The sequence below is a fragment of the Centruroides sculpturatus genome, unplaced genomic scaffold, assembly GCF_000671375.1.
Source record: "Centruroides sculpturatus isolate CEXI.00-Female unplaced genomic scaffold, Cexi_2.0 scaffold248, whole genome shotgun sequence".
Taxonomy (NCBI): Eukaryota; Metazoa; Arthropoda; class Arachnida; order Scorpiones; family Buthidae; genus Centruroides; species Centruroides sculpturatus.
The window spans coordinates 239,982-259,561 of record NW_019384437.1 but is presented as its reverse complement, the minus strand read 5'-3'; the positions used below and the strand labels follow the sequence as shown (position 1 = coordinate 259,561).

At 32.6% G+C, this 19,580-nt stretch overlaps 1 protein-coding gene across 1 annotated transcript in view; it reads left to right on the top strand.

The window, feature by feature from the left end:
• LOC111619993 (death domain-associated protein 6-like) overlaps positions 1–18,168 on the top strand; it is a 29,794-nt gene extending 11,626 nt beyond the window's left edge. The window contains exons 4-9 of the mRNA XM_023361836.1: positions 3,108–3,572; positions 11,613–11,805; positions 11,879–12,022; positions 12,168–12,352; positions 12,431–12,617; positions 17,183–18,168. Of these exons, the coding sequence (XP_023217604.1) occupies positions 3,108–3,572; positions 11,613–11,805; positions 11,879–12,022; positions 12,168–12,352; positions 12,431–12,617; positions 17,183–17,460 (1,452 nt within the window). The 3' untranslated portion in view covers positions 17,461–18,168. The remainder of the gene's footprint in view (positions 1–3,107; positions 3,573–11,612; positions 11,806–11,878; positions 12,023–12,167; positions 12,353–12,430; positions 12,618–17,182) is intronic.
• The last annotated feature ends 1,412 nt before the right edge of the window (positions 18,169–19,580 follow it).

Here is a 19,580-nt window from a genome sequence, read left to right as displayed (position 1 = left end):
TAATTGCTCATTTTCATATGAAAATCTTTCATCTTTTTCACAAGAACTGATGTGCTTCCAAAATCTTATTAGGCATTTCAGGCCCTCCAAAGTAGGGAACTGGCCTCCGCATGGCGGGGGACCTAGCAGCGAGAGGCAGTGGGTATAGAGGATCTGAAGGTCCCACTTTGGTCTCAGCCATTGATGGAGTCTTCAGGCTCGAGCCCAAGATTTCAGAGGTGTCAGAGTATCATGGGCCTTGGGTCTGTGTAAACAGGCTTTAGTGAAGCTTGTTGTCCATGTGCCATCTCCCTATCTGCAGTCTCAGTGGGGTTTCTAACATCTCCCTAAACTGGAACCTATTCCTATTCGGATGGATGGCAACTAGAGTTGCATTTTGGTATAGTGCCATGCAGACTCACATCAAAACAGAAAGGATACTGGTACGGCCAAGAGGTGGTGATTATTCTTTTTGGCTTCAGCAATAAGAGGGCCAACATGGTCCCTCAGTAAGTCCGAGGCCGGAAGATGATTGCTATAGCTGCTATGAACAGGTTTCCCAGGGAGTTCTTGTCTTCGAATGAGATAAGTGAAGTGTAGTTGATTGGACTTGTTTGACGCAAGTTGTTTGCCCTGCCAGTGGAAGCGTGGGCACTTGCAGTCCCCTTGGTATGGTGTCACTCGATAGGCGCACTGCCGAAATGTGGTAGGGATCTTCTGCTTTGGCAGAATGGTCCCAAGTCCCCTACTCATGATGGTTAACACATGTGCTTGTAGTGAGATGATTGCTTATCATGGCTTAACAAGTGAAGTCCCTGACTAGCCACAGAGGACGCCAAAACGTCTGGATTCAATTCCCACATTGGTACAGAGACTGGATGCCATGGATCTGACAATCCTTACCCTCCAGAATCTTAGACACACAAAACCTGTATCCCTGTAAGCCTGTAAATAATTCCTGTATTTACCCTAGTGGTGTAGGGCCAATGTTTGCTTGCCAAAAAAAGCAGTCAAATGCAGTTGATGCCACTTTAACCCATGGTAACGCAAACCATGTAAAGCTCCTTCTGTCTGGTAAAGGAGAATCAGTTTCCCAGGAGGAAGACTGGGTCTTGGATGCCCAGTGCAGGCCTGGGGGCCATGGCCTGCATGCCGAAGCCAGTGGGGTGAGGAGTCATACTCCTATAACTGAAGTCTCACTGGTGACCAGGGGGATAGCACTTATAGTGGATTACAGGATCCTGCTAACTGATATCTACTTGATAGGCAGTTGACAAAGCCACTCTATGGCATAGGGTCAACTTCCCATATGTCTTGAGGGAAAGTGGTGCTTAAAGGCCTGATGATGCATTGGATGGCTGTATACAGAAAGGTTTCCTAGCAGAGATGATGGGGCAGCCCAAGCCAAGCAACCAGCTTGACTGGGGTGACCTTGGGTAGGCGGCCATGTAATTGGGTAGCTGTCCCGGCAGCCGGCCAAACCACTTGTGGGGAGGCTCTTAAACACATGCTGAAAGGACTCTGGACATTCATGAAAGGTTAAGATTGCCTCAACCCCTTCTCTCTATTATTATTTTTATGGTGACAAACGTGAGTGTAAGCGAATGTTTAAATTGTGCATCAAGTGTGATCAATGCACTGAATGTTGCCGAAACTTTGAAGGCCACCAAAATCCCAGAAAGAGAGGAAGCAGGAGATGCAGTCAGCACCAAACTGCTGGATAGGTGGGTCCTGCAGAAACACAGACTTGCCAAAAACCTAGGGCCCAAAAGGGATGGGCTGCAGGAAGATATGAAAGCATCTGTAGCGGATGGGACTGGAGAATCTGATTCGGCCTTGGGCCCAGAAGAGGTGTTTAACACTGCTTTCTCAAGTGAGGAAGATGACTGAAAGGCCATTCCAGCCACCAACCACAGTAGGTGAAAGCTGAAGTGGCAGCAGGTGGCTAAAGCCAAAGAGGTGAAATCGGGCGATAAGCCAACCAGGGAAGCCGCCAAGGCTGCAGGTGGAAATCACTCAGTGCTAATCAGGGCTATACACTGAATGTTTAAAAAGTTCCTAGTTGGGTGGAAGTCTTCACACCTTTATTGTGTAAAGACTTCCACCTTTTTCCTGAACTGAAAATGTGGCTAGGAGGGCATAGGTTCAAGACTAATGACGATCTTCAAAACAATGTTAAGGCCCATCTCAAGTCACTGGTGGCAACATTCTATGAAGAGGTGATGAAAAAGCTCATCCACAGATATGACAAATTCTTTAATCTTCACGGTGATTATGTCGAAAAGTAACCATGTTTGTGCCTAACTTTTGGTAATAAATTCATTTTGTTATTTACACTTGTCTTTGTTTTATGAACCATTGGAGTTGAAAAAAACTGCCCTTGTACTTGTTGAATGCATTATAGAATAATGTTTATAATAAATATTAATAATTAAGGAAATCATAAAATATAAAAAAAATGTATTTTCATTAATATGAAGAAGTTTGTTTTTTTGCTCTTTAATGATTTTAAATAATAATAAACTATACAGAGATTTTAATTATATCCAGAATATCCTCATCTTATTCATAACTTTGATTTTTATAATGAAAATAAATTAAAATTTTAGTATTACATACTCAATATCAAGAATGATCAAACTTTATAAATTTATGAAAGAAATATTTATAAGGCTCTGCTTACACAGATTTTATTTCATTTAAATTTCACTTATTAATGATATATTTTTGCATCCAACAATTTGTTTTATATGCAGAGAAGAATGTAAGATATGACAATCAAACAAATGTTTACAAAATGTATTTTTTTGAGATTATCAACAACAAAAACAATTTAATTCTCTCAAATAATCTGTTATGGGATTGAAGCATTTACAGAAAATTGCTCTATAAATTTGTATTGATGTATAAACAGTTGTTATAATTTGGTAATTTGATATTTTTGGAACCAACTTTTGTAAATTACTTTCTACAAAAATAATTGTAATGTTACTCAAGAAAGAATGTTTTAAAATTAGATACATTTATACATTTTTTTTTCTAAATTCTAAAAAATTAAAATAACATATAGTCTATTAATTATATAAAATGACTTATAATTAATTTGTATTTTAATCTATTAATTTCAGTTTCTGGAACTCTGTAGATGTTCCATGAATGACATTGATGAAAGTGAAAGAGAAAAAATTATTAATAAATTGAGGAAACGTTACAATTCAGCTAATCCTCTTTTTATTTCTTCTAAAAACTTTTATTCATTCATTGATAAAAAAATTGAAGATGTTGTAAATGATTATAAAAATATATATGTGCATATTGAGGAAGTTTATACTGAATTAAAAGGATTTTCTTGTAAAAGGCTTAAAAACTCAAGTGAAACTTCTGCACCAAAGAATGAAACAAGTGCCAAAATTGGTGAAAGTAACACATCTAAGGAAAATGATGCCACTGTTAATTCAGTTGAGAATAATTTATTACGAACTAATCAGTTTAAAGAAGAAAAAACTGGTGAATCACATGTCAATAATACAATACAAACAATTGAACAAAAACCAAGTAGTAAACATATAAAAAGACTGGAGATATTACTAAAGGTAAGATAATTATTTAATTATTTGTATCTATGTCAGAGAAAATTTTTTTAAAGTCATTCTTCAACCTTCTGCTGTTTTTTTAAAAAAATATGTACTACATTAAAATGCAAAATACATGTTGCTAAAAGTGCTGGACTTCACTTTATGTTGATTCTTGCTGTTTTACCAACATCAAACATAGAGGTACAGTAGCCATACGTATGCGTTCAGTGATCCTATCTTTCTCTACTGTCTATCTCCTCTCCCTCCCCTTTCCCTTACCCTCTTTTCTGCCAGCTAAACACCTCGTGTACGGCCAGTGTCTTTCATGTATGTATATATGTATGCTTTAGCACGGTTGTCAGTACAGGGTTGGTCTCCATTTGCTGCTCTGTGAGGTCTGGAGTCTTAGTCTTAATCTCAATCATATAGGAAAATAAAATGATAATTTTTGAAATTTTGATGCTTTTATCAAAAGAGATCTTGAGTAAATGATGTGAGCAGAAAGAGGGTCACCTATGTGGATGCATAAACTTAGAATGAAAGAGGACTTGTTCATACATGATAAAACCTTACAATACCAGTTGGATTTAACAGTTATTCATAAAAAGATCATAAGCAAGTTGGCTTTTAAGTTGATATGCAGAGAGTCCACATGAAGAAAGGCCCACCAGTGGCCAAGTGGTCTTCATTCCCTGAACACTGGGAGTTCAGTTGTGGGTTCATGCCTCACTCGGATGGGCTGGCCATGTGGAGTTTTCTTCACGTCTGTAACGCCAGTCTTTTCCCTTAAAAAGATCTCCCGGAAAGCATTCTCCCTAGATAGATCACTCAAGTGTTGTGTTGCCATAATTAAACAAACAGACATCCACATGAAGAAAATTCAGAGATTCACCCTAGGAGAGGAAATGATGTATCTGGGATCTGCCAAGTAAAAAGAACTATTGAATCCGGTTGTAAAAAAGTACTCACACTTGTCTCACTTGTTAGTCAAAATTTAGTGAGGAAAACGGAGTCAGTGGCAACGAAGAACACTGGGTCAGATTGGAATAATCGAGAGGAGCACATTGCTCCTTCATAAATAGTCAAAAAGGGTACCTGTGTCCTTGAGATAAGGTTTTGTATAGATTTGGGCTCTTAATTGCACATTTCAATTGGTATTCAATATCTTTCCTCATGACTTGATTGGTCTGTAACCTGTTTCTAGGACACTTTAAAATTGGACACCTTCTCAGACTGCAAGAAAAGAACAATGTCAACAATTAATTTGATTGTGAATTCAATCTCAATCAGAGGATGTTTGATGATCTTAAGATCTTCATTGTATTAATTCAGTTAGTGTATATACTTCTAGACAGTTGTTGTTGTAAAGTTAAAAGTTATTTGTAAATTTGACAGGATATAAACAATTCAATAAAAAAAAAAACATTCTTTTATAAAATTACTGAAGGAGAAGTGTTAAGGTTTAGATACTTCCATGACCCACAGCTGTTACAGCCATTACTCTTCAGAGTAGGCTTTCCACTAAGTTCTGTTAAACTTCTGCTGAAATTTATTTCCATTCCTCCTGTAATACAATAAATAGCTGATGTGATAGTTGAACAAGTATGTCTAGCATGCAATCATTACAACAGCTCATCTCAAAGATGTCAAATTAGGTTTAGATTGGGACTTTGGATCAGTCAAATTCTTCCATATGCAAGTCTTCAAATCACAAAGCTAATACTAGAGACTTTTTCTTTGTTACCAGATATGTTATTGTGCTGATACAAGAAAGGGCCTATTTCACACTATAGCCACAATACAAAAAGAACAGAATTATCTAAATGTCTTGGTAGATATCAGCATTTAAAGAGCCAGTCACAGAAACCAATGAGCCCATTTCAAACCAGAAAAATACTCACAAACTATTATGCTATTTCCAAATTTTACATTAAATACAACATATTCTTGTAATTTCTGTTTACCAGGCATCTGCCAAGTCTAGACTACAGCTGGAAACAAAACTAAGTTTGGAAAACTATGGTTTTGAAAACTTTTTCAAAACCAGTTTGGAACAGACAGACTTAGCAGTTAAGGTATCAGCTTGTCACTCTTTGTGACCTGGAAAAATATCCAGATGGATCAAAAAACTCTAGGAATTTTTAATGGGTGATCATCCCAGATACAGTGATACCTTGGTTTTTGTTTATAATTCATCCGAAAAGAATCGGCAAAATCTGAAACCAACAAAAACCGAGGAAATTATTTCCATATGAATCAAAGTAAATCCAATTAATTTGTTCTAGACACTCCAAAATACATACCGAAAACACATTTTATAGAGAATAAATATAGTGTTTAATACTAAAAACAATAAGAAATTAATATAAAATGAATATAAAAGACTAATGTAAAGAATAAATAGACATTTAACCTGGTGTTTCCCATGATAGAGCTAAAAAGAAAGGAAAGTAATGGAATTGGGCATATTCAAAATCTCAGCATCAATCCAGTGAGATGCTGCCAGAAGTGGCGCAACTGCTAGCATTTTCTAGAGAACACAAACGCTGACAGCCGGGAATTTCAGGAAAGAAAAACAATAAAAATGGCAAATGGCATGGACTTCCACACTATGTTAAATTTATTTTTGAACTTATTTAATGAGAACAGCTTAATGAAAAATGAATATTTTGAAAAGAGAAATAGGGATGAAGATTTTTTAAATTTCTGTAGGAGTTCTCTTATGAGCTTCATGGTAGCTGCCTTCTTGTTTGCTGGTGTATCAGGCACCAAAAAAGACATTTGCAGTTTGCTGGAAGCACTCTGGCAGCAACCAGAAGTCATCTGAGATTATGAACAGAGGTGCTGACTGCATGCTGAGATTTTGAATACACACATTGTTTAGCTAGACTTGCGGGATAATGCTCACACAATGAGAAACAACGCCATACTAAGCAGGAAAATGCATGGTTTCAGGAAATTAGCAGTGAGGTCATGTAGGCACACTGACGAAATCCGAAGCAACCAACAAAAACAGAGAGAAATTTTTTGCAAAAACAAAAACTGACGATAACTGAAGTCAACAAAAACCAAGTTATTACTGTATGTTGGGCCTTATTCTCACCATATGGCTATCCTATTGTGGGCTTGACAAGAAGGCCCTCTTATTATCCACAGGAAAGAAAGAGGGGGAAAATATTTTGAACAGGTAAAGGGATATGTTAAATTATCTAAAGCTTTTAGTCCTTATTATTACAATATACAAATTTGATAAAAATATAAATACAGTATCTGTAATGAGGGCATATCATACCAACTATTAACTGATTATGCAATTTTACAGTTTTTTATTTTTCACAATATTTTTGTGAGGAGTCAAAAATGATGACTTATTCATCAATACCAGCTTGATTTTTTTTCCTTTCTCGCATCTGTTATTGATATGTTTTCTTTACCAGCTTCTGGGTGTTTGTGGAAGTGTCTGTGGTGAGCTTATGTTCTTCACCTCTAGTACTAGTAGTTGGCACTATTACTCATCATCTGCATAACTCTACAGCTTCCTGTGAAATCTGTCATCTTTTACAACCTCCATTGATGCCAGAATCTTCATTCATCAGGTTGCTTTATTTAACACTTCATCCTGGTTCTACATTGTTCAGTTTCTGCCTTTTGCTCCTGTCAGTCTTTCCACGTCATCTGTTCCTAAATGTCTCCAGTGAAAAAACAATTATTGCAAAACATGTTCTAATTATTCATGTGTGTCTGCTTGTATCCAGAATGTGATGTAGAATGGGTATCAGGTCCAAAGAGTAGATGCCAAGAGTGACTATTTAAAAGCAACTGTATCACATTGACCAGGGTAATCCTGCTGATCAAAGTAATTCTGTTCTAAGGTAATATGTCATTGCACAAATAATATAGATTTATTTAAAACTAAAATTTAAGAGTGATTATTTTATTTTATTTAGAAATATGCAGATGAGCCAAAAGTTCCCAAACTCTGATTTTAACATTTTTTTTATATTTGTGTTAACATGTGCTATGAATTTCTAAAATCATCTCCTTCCTTGCCTCTGAGAACACGTAAAGACAATAAAAATGCCCCTAAACATTTAAATTAGCTCTGTAAAGGACAAATTCCAAACCATATAGGCATCTCCTTGTGAAGACATGATGATGTGCTAATATGTACCAGTTCCCTATTGACTCTCCAACCTCATAATGCAGCAGTGCAGGCTATCTACATGCATAAGCATGTTTCTTTGACAAGTACAATGTTTATTTGTTTTTTAGGCATTCTTTGAAACATAATCATATGCACGATGCAGAGAGATTTTCTCCCAGTTCTCCTGATTTGTCATCATCCAGTTACTTCCTTTGGGGAGGAAGAATTGTAAGGTTGAATTATCTCAATAGGCATAATATTGAGATAATCCAAGAGATCTGCATTTCTTGAAAAGGAACATTGCTGCTACCATCAATAGCATTTCTTCAGTTATGCTAAGATGCATGGCTACAAACATGTGTTGCTGCAAGCATTTGTGCTTGCAGGAACATGGACTCTTCCAACATCTGTAATATTGTTTTCAAAGCCCAAGAAATCAGGAAACATAACTGTAATATAAAATTTTTTTCATTTGCATTAAAAAACCCACCAAAAGTTTTTGAAATCAATGTTTAGGGACTTTTGCCTCATCCTGTATAAATTAATGTTAAGTAATTTATTTTGAATCAGAATAGGGATTTTTTTTTGAAACAACAGTTTCTGAAGAAGGAAGATTTTATTCTCATATTTTTTTAATTTATAATTTCAACTCTTTTTGGTCTTCAGATACTAAAAAGGGCCCTTTATTAGTGTTATTGGTTCAGCTAAGCCAAGTAATGGGGATAGGATACCAAAAACATATCCAGATCAAATCACTCATGAAAATTTCTGAAATTCTAACCTGAACTTGAACATAAATTTCTAGGGTGACAACTTAAAAATTAAAAATAAATCTTGACCAACATTATGTACATTAAAATACATATTAATAAAATATATATTTTTCATGAACTGTATTGTGAATTATAGTATTGGCATAATCGCCAGAAGATCCTTTTATCCATTTTGCATTTTATTGTGGAGGCATAGCCTCAAATAAAAGGTCGTCTCCGTAACTGAAAATTGTTTTTAGAAGTCTCTGATGTTTGTAATGACGGATCATGAAGACAATTTTGTAGTTTTGGTAAATTTTATTTATATTATATGAAATAAGAATTGTCTTCTGTGTCAACTGATGTGACAAATCTAGTGAAAATTGGATAGAATAGTCAATCACCAAAATGACAGTTAGTATTTCTACCATCAAATCCTTCTAAATTCATTATTTATATAATCAGAAATGCAGAAAATGAAAAATCAAACAAAATACTTTTAAACAGTAGCAAGTTGTTTCATTAAAAATCTTCAAGTTGCAAGTCAAGTCACTGTATTAATGTATTCAAATTAAGTCTCAAGTCAAGCCATCTCAGCAACTTAAGTCCAACTCTAGTTTACGTTGATCATCCCAAGTTGGCAACATTATTTATATGATGTTCATTCATTTACAAGTGGAATTACCATTATTATTCGTCTTCACACACCGGTATGATATACAAATAACAACCTTCCATGTGTTATGATTTGAATGACGATATGTTCAAAAGGAAATTATTCGATTTACAACATCTGACTTCTTTTTTGCACAATAGCCTGAAGAAGAGCCCAGAAGGGGCCTAAAAAATGTTAGCTACCCTAGTACACAACCAACTACCCTAGTCACGCAACCAGATTTTATGTAAGTGTTATTTGTTGAATTATCATATTGTTATTAAAAATATAATAATCCTATATTGTTATTAAAAATATAATAATCCTATCTTATTAAAATATAATAATCCTATAAGATTGTGCTGTTGCATTATTCTTAATATGTAAAAATGGACAAATATCTCTTGTGATTACAGGAGGATTATATAGTACAAGAGAATTTTATTCTTGATCATTTGTACACAATGTTCATTATTGATCACTGGATTAAATAATCTTCCAAGATAACTGATATCTGTATGTTGATTTCATTAGATAGTAGTAAGCCAGTCAGCATAAATAGCCATCCTTATTGAGAACTAGCAGATAAATCCAGCATTGCTCTGGCAAAAAGTAATGATAGAAAAGATTAAGATAGATAAGATAGCAAAATTGGCTATATATTTTTTAATTATTAATCTTATTCATTTTCACCGGGTGCAAGAATTAGGGCTTCCTCTTCCAAGAATAATTAGAGAATTTTTAGATGGATCTAAAAACATGTTTGATTTCCCAGAAAAATTCAAAAAACCGCATCTAAAATAGTAGAGTAGAAGCTGAGTTCTTCATGGTAATCCTTAACCCTCCCTTCTCCCCTGCAGAAGGATTTCCAAAAATTCCTTCTTAGTGTGCATTCTCATGACATACCCTAACTGTGTGCCAAATTTCAACTTTCAACTTCTAACCGTTTGGGCCCTGCACTTATTATTATTAGGTTGGGTTTAGTGGGTAATACTCGGTTTAAACCGGTGGCTGCGTACTATGCTGGACCAGAGTCAAGGCATAGCAACCAAAACAAAACTAAAATTAAATAAGTGTGTCAGTATGTGTGTCTGTATTCAGGAATTTCCTAACAATATGACATGTATTCAATATAGTGGCCTTCTGTAGTGTGATGTATGTATTTCTATTCAATTGTAATGTTCCCAGGCTTTTGTGTAGTGTGTGTGGTATCACACCTGTACAGGAGAGAACAACAGGTACAATAAGCACCCTATCCATCCTCCACAGATGCCTTATTTCCTGGGCGAGTTCTGTGTACTTGCTAATTTTTTCAGTGCATGTGTTTTGTACATTGTGAGTGTTTGGAATGGCTATGTCTATAATGTATGTGATTTTATTGGGTTTGTCAATGAGTGTGATGTCTGGTCTGTTGTGGTAAATTGTTTTATCTGTGATTGTGGCTCTGTCGTAGTACATTTTGTGCGTGTTGTTTTCCAATACTGTCTGTTTATTATTATTATTATTATTATTATTATTATTATTATTATTATTATTATCAACCAATCTCGATTATATATATAGATTGGACAGTACTTTGAACACAACTGCAAAACTGTTGCCATTCCAACTAGATATTGAAATTGCAAATAAGTGCATAACATTAGAGCAGTTGGGCTACTCAATGACTTAAATGAAGTAGATCTGATAGATTATCATGATAATGAATACAGAAATATTTATCTGAATTTCTGACACAATTTAAGAATGAAAAGATCGACTTTAAATTGAAAATAAAGAGACACGATAAGGAAATATTCTGTAAACTTTCCAAGAAGAAAGTCAAAGCTGTATGAAATAAAATCTTGATTTTTTTTCTACAAAAATGTTCGATTAATAGACTGCATTCAAAAGAGAAATCAGTTTGGTTTCTGTTGAATGAACAGAACAAACCTTGATTTTTATGTTTAATTACTAATTTTGGTTATTAGACAAGGTTCCAGTCCTGTAAGAAAAATGACAATGGTCTTCTTGACTGTAGAGAAACTTCATAGATATATGTCAAATAAACTGTAATGCATCAGGCAATTTTCATCACATTTAAATACATAAGCAGATGGTCGATTCTCTGCTTTGGCTTAATAATAAACTGTTTGTTAGTAGGTGGACTCTAGTATTGTATAAATTTCACAATTCTGATATCAGACTATCATATTTTGTATAATCTTAAGAACAGATTTCATAATATAAACTTCAAAGATGGCAACTCCCTTCTGATATTAGCAAAAATGTTACCAAAATCCCAAATTATATTGTAAACTTATTCTAATATAATGACATACAATTGAAAGTGAAAAAGATCTCATAAAAAATAAGATTTTTACCTGAAATAAGTGCTGTATCTGAGAGATACATCAATACTGTACTATAAATATTAGTTTAAGAAACTTTTAAATTATTATATTTTATATGATTCTCATTATACATATATTTTATTAAAAAAATATTTTAATTTCTTTTGACCATAGAAAATTCATCATAAGATTAAAAGTCTACAGCAGAAGGAACTGAGTTTGGAAGATATGGATGATCCAGAGTCAATTTATATCCAAGAAGATAGATTCGTTAAAAGATTTAACAAAGTATGGAAAAAAATTTGTCTTTTGACTGGTAGAACAACAAAGACTGGAAGGCAAACAGAGAGGAAATTCTGTTTTAATGGTTCTTTTTATTTCATTTCTCAATTTAAATTTCTTAGATATGAAAGAATAATTTAAAATTTTTATTAATATAGGTAGCAGATATCCAGAAATAAATAGTAAAGTAGAGAGATTTATTAATAAAAAGAAAATATTTCCAGATTATAAAGACATTTTAAACATTGTTATGTCAGTTAATGATGTTTTAAAGTTTTCAAATAATCAAGCACAGTCAGTAGGTAAATGAACATTTTGATCAAGTATGTTCCATTTTTACCAAAATCTTGGTTTCATTTATTTTAACATATCTTATTATTTATGAAAACGGTTTCATTTCCTTCATTCCAAAAGTCTACAGCATTTAAAATTTACTTTTAACTATAGCAAGAGAAGTTTTTGAAGACGTTGGAAAATTACTACAAAAACGAAGATTACAAGATAATAGGGATCTAATGGGCTGTTTTTTAACGGATGATGTTGACCTTAACAATGATCCTGCTTGGGAAAATGAAGATTTAAAAAACCGCTTAGAAGAAAGCTCAAAAATTGCGTCAAAACATTTAGAAGAAGTTAGTTACAATAATAATAATAAAAATAAATCTGCAAACATAACTGTTTTTTTTTAATTATTGTTGTTATTTTTATAGTTAATGGAGAGTTATGTATTAAAACAAGCAGAACAAAAACTTGAACCAGAAGAAGTGGATGATAATGCAGATTTGTCACCATCACATTCCAGCAGACATGATGATGAGGAAGAGGAGGATGCTGAGGAAGAAGAACCAGAAGAACTCAGTGATATTGATCTCATAGAAGATATGCTAAATAATGATGGTAAAATTTTAATATTGGCGATAGAAATTTCTCAATAAATCAAAGTTTAGAATATAGAGAAGAAAATTCACATTGAAATTATATCTTAGGTTAATGATAAAATAAACCTTTTTTTAATACAATGAAGTGCTTTTTTATGGCAATGTAAAGAAGCAAAAGTATATGCACTCAAGCCTTTCATGTTCAAGAGAATTTCACATTTGGTTCTGCCATTAACTTATTCCATAGACTCAAAAAGCTTTAAAAATAATTATTGAAAATAAAATGATAAATCTTTAACTAATAAATAAAAAGACAGTCAATTCCAAAAAATTTTTGTTAAAACTTTTGGTCGATCACCTTTTATTTCCGTTAAAATTTCAGGATAAACTTCAGCGACCGGACCTTCCTTTTTAGGCTACACGGTCGCCTATAAAACAGTCCTTTAAAATACAGAAATTATCCAATTTAAGCATTAAAACTTGTAAAAAAACATCCAGCAAAATGTTAAAAATCTTGTAAAACTTTTACATCCAGTGAAATGTTAAAAATCTTTAACTGATTTAATTTATTTCCTGTTTTATTTGATTCTAAATGTAAATAAATTATTTATTGTGACATCTCACAATGTCAGGCCATAATTTTTAATACTTTTTAATTTAAAATATATGTTCACCACCTCAAATTAATAGTCTTGCCACTAAAGTATGGTACATCATATTTTCCTGTAGCAATAGAGTCATGCCAGTCATCTATGTAATTCCTTTCAGAGGAAAATTATTGAATTGAAATAACATGATATTTATGTACAGTTAATTGGGGCGTCCTGCTCCTAAACTTGCCATATCTGATCTCAGCTTTCATCTAACTAACTCTGTTCTCAAGATTAAGGAAAGACAGACAGACAGATGATAGTGGAAACATGAAAAAATTCATTGTTCTTAATGGGCTGCAATTTGAAAAAATGTACATCTATAAATTCTCACTATTGTCCATCTGTCTGTTCTTCCTTAATCTCTAGAACAGTGTTAGAGAGATGAAAGTTGAGACCAGATATGGAAAGCTTAGGAACAAGAGGCCCTGATTAACCTTATATGAACTTCTGGTTTAAACCAGAAGTCATGTGATTTCAATGCAAAAGTTTTTCCCAGAATGGAGTTACATAGATGACCAGCATGACTCTGTTGTTATCAGGAAAAGTTTGATGTATGTACAGGGGCAAGACATCACTGATTTGAGATCAAGAACATACATTTTAAGTTAAATAAATTAAAAATACAATTAAAAATTGGAGCTCGATGTCACAATAATTTTTGCTCATTTTTTCTTTTATATCTTTTCTGTCTATTAATATAAATTATGAGATGATGTGCATAGTAGAGTTTGGCTTCCAGGATTCCCAAATCTTACAAACCTGAGAAATAAGACAAATTCCTGGAATCCCATTTATTTTAAATGTCATAATACATTATTTATTTCATTTCATCTTAATTAAATACAGTATATCAAATAACTCTAAATACAAGTATCATGATATGTCTCAACTAAAGTTCACTTTACGAGTTACAACTTTAAAGTTGCTGGACCCTTAAAGCAGATTTGGATACATTTTTGTACTATTATATTAAAATTAAATTATTTTATGATTTTGATTCTTTTCATGATGTCAATAATTAAAAAATTCAGTGAATCCACTATGCGGAAATACTTTTGAGTTTTTAGCAAACAATGAGATTACAAAATGCAAAACATGCAGAATTAAGCATTTTTTCTCATCTGTTTAAATATGGTGCAAAGCTCAAGTATTAATTTATAACACACCCAACAACTGCCATAAATCATCAGGCTATAATTTGGAAATAATAATTATAAATTACAAATTAATTTGGCACTAGAGGGAGGTGTTAGGTGCCATCTCTTATTAAAATTAATAATTATAATACAGTAGTACCTCAGTATATGTCTGCTTTAGAATATGTCCTGTTTGGACGAAACAAATTTTGCACGTTATACGATTTTTGTTCGGTATGCGACTTAATTCAATTATACGCACTATCTATGAACAACTAGCACTTGTTGGTGTACTGGACCAGACTAGACGTTTGCAGTGCCACGGTTTATAACTTTGTTAAATTTCTTCTGATTTTAATTTGTAAGTAAAATTTTATTATTTTTATTAATCATGAATTGCAAAAAGGCAAATGAAAAGCAACAGAAAACTAGAAAAAATGACTAGAATCACAATGGAACTGAAAAAAGAGATTGTTGAGAAATATGAAGGTGGCATGCATGTTCGAGATTTAACTGTTGCATACTGCAATCCGAGAACGACGATATCAACAATCGCGAAAAATAAAGACATTATTAAATCTGCTAACATTGCAAAAGGGGTTAAATCAATTTCTAAACATAGATCGAAGACATTAGATCATGTTGAGAAATTGCTTTTGCTTTGGATAACTGAAAAACAGTGTGCTGACGACAGCATGTCAGAAGCAATTATTTGTGAGAAAGCTAAAAAGATACATGCTGATCTCATGAAAAATCAAGCAGGAACTAGCCAGGAAAGTAACATGTTTAAAGCCAGCCATTTTTTTTTTTTACATGAGAATGGATTAATCATTTTTACATTATTTCTTATGGGGTTTGGTATACGTCCAAACACTAGGAACGGATTAAGGTCGTATACCGAGGTTCCACTGTATTTAATTAAATAATTTAGATTAAACTGGTACCTAATGCCTCCCTCTAGTGCCAAATTAATTTGTAATTTATAATTATTATTTCCAAGTTATAGGCCAATGATTTATGGCAGTTGTTGGTGTGTTATTGCAATGCATCAGATTAGTAGGGATGTTTATTTGTATTAATATATGTTGATTCAAAAAGAATTAACACATTCAAAGATTTTTTACTTTGTAGCAAAGTTATGTATGAGCATATACTGTAGTATGCACCAAATTATAAAGGAACTGTGAGTGCACCATCAAGCTGAATGATCTGTACTAAAAAAATTACATTTGAGCAAAAATCAGCTGCTTTCTATTCTCTAAGATCATGATTTAAAATTTAAATGCATGAGATTGAAGCAATCAAAAACATAATGGGTGAACCATTAAAAAATTCGGCAGTTTACAACATGATGTCAAATGCACAAATTTGTTTATTTATAACTAAAAATATTCTCGAAATTTCATCAAAAAAATGCATTTGTGACAATACCTAAATGAATTTCTTATGCAAGAAACAAAAATTGTACAATTAACACAATTTGTATTAATTGTACAATTATCATTATTATTATGTCAGCGAAGCGGCAATAAAATATTTACTACCATTTTGCACAACATACCTCTGCGAGAGCGGATTTTCGGCCATGNGTCCAAGCTTCCGTAACCCCTCCCCTCATCGGATGTCCAACAAAACTTGATCTTTTCTTAAAACCTTTATCACTTTATGAATGATACATAACGTAAGTAGAAACAAAACACACAAGAAATTTTGAAATAAATATAATAAAATGCATAAACTATAAAATTTAATGAAATAAACAGACATCCACTAAAGCTGAATCCCTCCCTTCCTCAATCCAATTTCTCTTATCCCCTCCCTCCCTTCCTTTGTGGACATCATATATGGACAATCCCTTACAGAATATACATTAAATAAAAATGTATGAAGAATGATTAAAAGCATAAGGTTTCAAATTAAAACAACAAAATCATAACATAACATCATAACATAGTACTGTTTCTGGATCACTGTCCAGCACATCCTCTCGATACAAACTACATTAACATTCTTCAGTCATTAGATCTTCGTTTTATAAAGAATTTTCAGTACAACTACAAACAAGTTCTTGTACATTCTGCTATTGAAGAGAGAGAAGAAAAGAGAAAATAAACTAAAATCAACATTTTACAGTTAGTATAGTACAGTGTTTTTCAACCTATGGGCCGTGACCCCCAGGGGGGTTGCGAAGCCTTACATGGGGGTCGCGGGTAAAAGAAAAAGACAAGTGTTTGTAGGTCCTACACTACATTAAAAAAAAACTACAATTTCAGCAAGAAGGCTGTACCTGTTTATTTTACAGTACAATTGGTGTTTTGATCGATATGTAGGTCTCAACCATGGGTGTAGGCAGGGAGTGGCCCGCCCCAGAAAATCATAGCCGAAGAAGTGTCGAGTTGACTTGCAAGATAAGTTATTGTCGATTCTTATAAAACTTTCATTTTAATCAACAATAATTTGTCTCAACAAAAAGAAAATTAAATACATAGTTTTTAAAATCACTGATATAGTTTTAATATGGCCCTGGGGGGTCGCCAAAATTTTTTAACTTGTAAAGGGGTTGCGTGTTCAAGAAGGTTGAAAAACACTGCTTTAAGACATCAATATTTGAGTTACTTATAAAAAATATTAATAGTCTGTAAGGTAAGGTGTTTATCAATTTTGAATTGTGTGTCACATGGCATAATAAAGACATCATATCTATGTTAATTCTGGTAAATTATGTTTGAATAATTCAAATTCAATTATAAAAAAAAGCTTATTATTATTAATAATTAAAATTTGACTTGTTTCAGAAGAGTCTTCCAAGAATGTAACAGAAGTGATATCAAAGGAAATGACTTCTGAAGACCATACATTACCTAATTTAAATGATAATAATGAATGGCTAGCCAAGCTACAGTTACAACCTACATCTTCCAGTTACAATAGAGATGTATCCAAATGCAGCACGGAATCATTCCTTCAGAAAAGAAAAATTAAATCCGAACGTACAGATTCCTCTAATAAAAAATTGTGCCTTAATAATGGAGAAAACAAAGAAAAATATGAAGAAATCATAATATTGGAATAATTATAAATTACAGGAAGAGATTAATGATTGTTGTTTTTTCTTTTGACACAAATCCCAGACATATTGTGTATGTGTAAATATTTTAGATCCGATTTGTTTTTATAAAACAATCAATCGGAAACATTTCCAAAAACTTTAAGGATTGGACAGAGAGTGTCTGTCTCATTCAGGTCAATCAAATGCCAAAATGCAATACATTTTATATATTTCTCATTGTACAAATTATAAGAGACTGCTTAATTATGTTTATTATTATTTATGTTTTGTTAAAAACTGTGTGTAATTAGTCATAATTTGGTCAGATTTTCATAATTTTGTTTCCTGTAACAAAAATGCAAATTATAAAATTTGGAAGTTGTAGTTATAAAGAGAAATTGATTAGCAAATACTTTTATGTCTTATATAGAACACCCTCCTTTTTTTTTGTAGTACCATACTTATTATAATTTAAAATTCATTTATATTTTTACATTATCTTTGTAAATTAATTACAATAGAAGAGAATATGCAAATATTTATATTAAATTTCATGAACTGTGTTCTTTACTGTTTAAAAGTGGTTCGTTTTCATAAATTTATGTTATAAATAAATATGAAAAGAGTCTAACAAGTGTACCTTTTTCATATTGATCTGATTTGAATTTTTTGTGAACAATGTATTTTTGAGAATAAGGCTAAAATATTTATTTACTCCATTATACATTACAAACTTTTTAATTAATTTAATTTGTCAAATAAATATTTAAGCCTGAGAGAAATATAATTTTTATGGAATTTGACTTACTCGTTTATTTAATTTTTCATAAAAACAATGTAAAAATGCTTAAAAAATTATTTATTATTATTATTGGAATCTACTTTCAGAAAAAATTCTTGTTGAAACTACAGTGGTACTTCAGGATACGAACACCCCAGCATACGAAATTTTCAGGATATGACATGAAATTCGAACATATTTTTGTTCCACGATACGAACAAAAACTCACCATACGACGTTACATTAGTTCGCAGCGCCATTTTTTATTCACTTCTGTTCATTGGTCTCAGTTCGCGTTTGCTTTGTCTTGGAAGGATCTCGCTCGATAAAGGAAATCTTGAGGTATTATCAGAAAGTGACTGATTTTATTGAAAAGAAACATCCTGACAAGGTTCACACTGGTCGTATTGCTGCTCGGAGTAATGACATTTGCCTAAGTCACTTTAGAAACATTTCAAAAAGTAGGCAAAGCCAAACCTCTTTGGATAGATATTTTACCAAGCGACCTCTATCCAGTGAAAGTGCTGATGGAAGTGAAGGAAAGAAAGCAAAAAGCAGTGAATAAAAAATTTAAAAAAAATATATATATATATATATATAACAACACTAAATTTTTTATCTTTTCTAAGTTAGTTTTAAGTTATTGTTACATTATATTATGTAAGTTAAGTTTTAGTACCTCCACTGTCGTCTATCCTCAAAGTTAAAGTGCAAATAAAACTACATTTTTTAAAATCAATTATTATTATATTATGGTTATTTATACATTTACAACTACAAAATGCATTTTTCAGTGTTTTCCTTACTACAGTTATTTATTTTTTTACTGTACTACTTAGCTTTAATTTGAGTGTTTTTTTCGTGTTGGAACGAATTATTTAGTTTTACATGTAATCGTATGGGGAAAAATGATTCACCTTACGACATTTTCATGATACGATCTCAGTTTCGGAACGGATTAATTTCGTATCCTGAGGTACCACTGTATTTAAGTCAAATAATTCATGAAAATTTCTGAGAATATGATCCATACTCAGAGTCCTTCAAGACAGATTGATACTCTGAACAATTCTGGTTCAATGATCCTGATATAACTAGTCAGGGATCATCACAATAGGGATTTCCTGGCCCTCTCCATTTAGGTTTGACCAAGCCTTTACTGACTTTGCTGGATGATTAAAGCAGTAAAGGCTTCACTATCTCAATTATCCAGTCATCAATTTACAACTGTAACAAAAGATTTTAAGATATACAGTGGTACCTCAGGATACGAACGCCCCAGCATACGAAATTTTCAGGATACGACATGAAATTCGAACATATTTTTGCTCCACGATACGAACAAAAACTCACCATACGATAA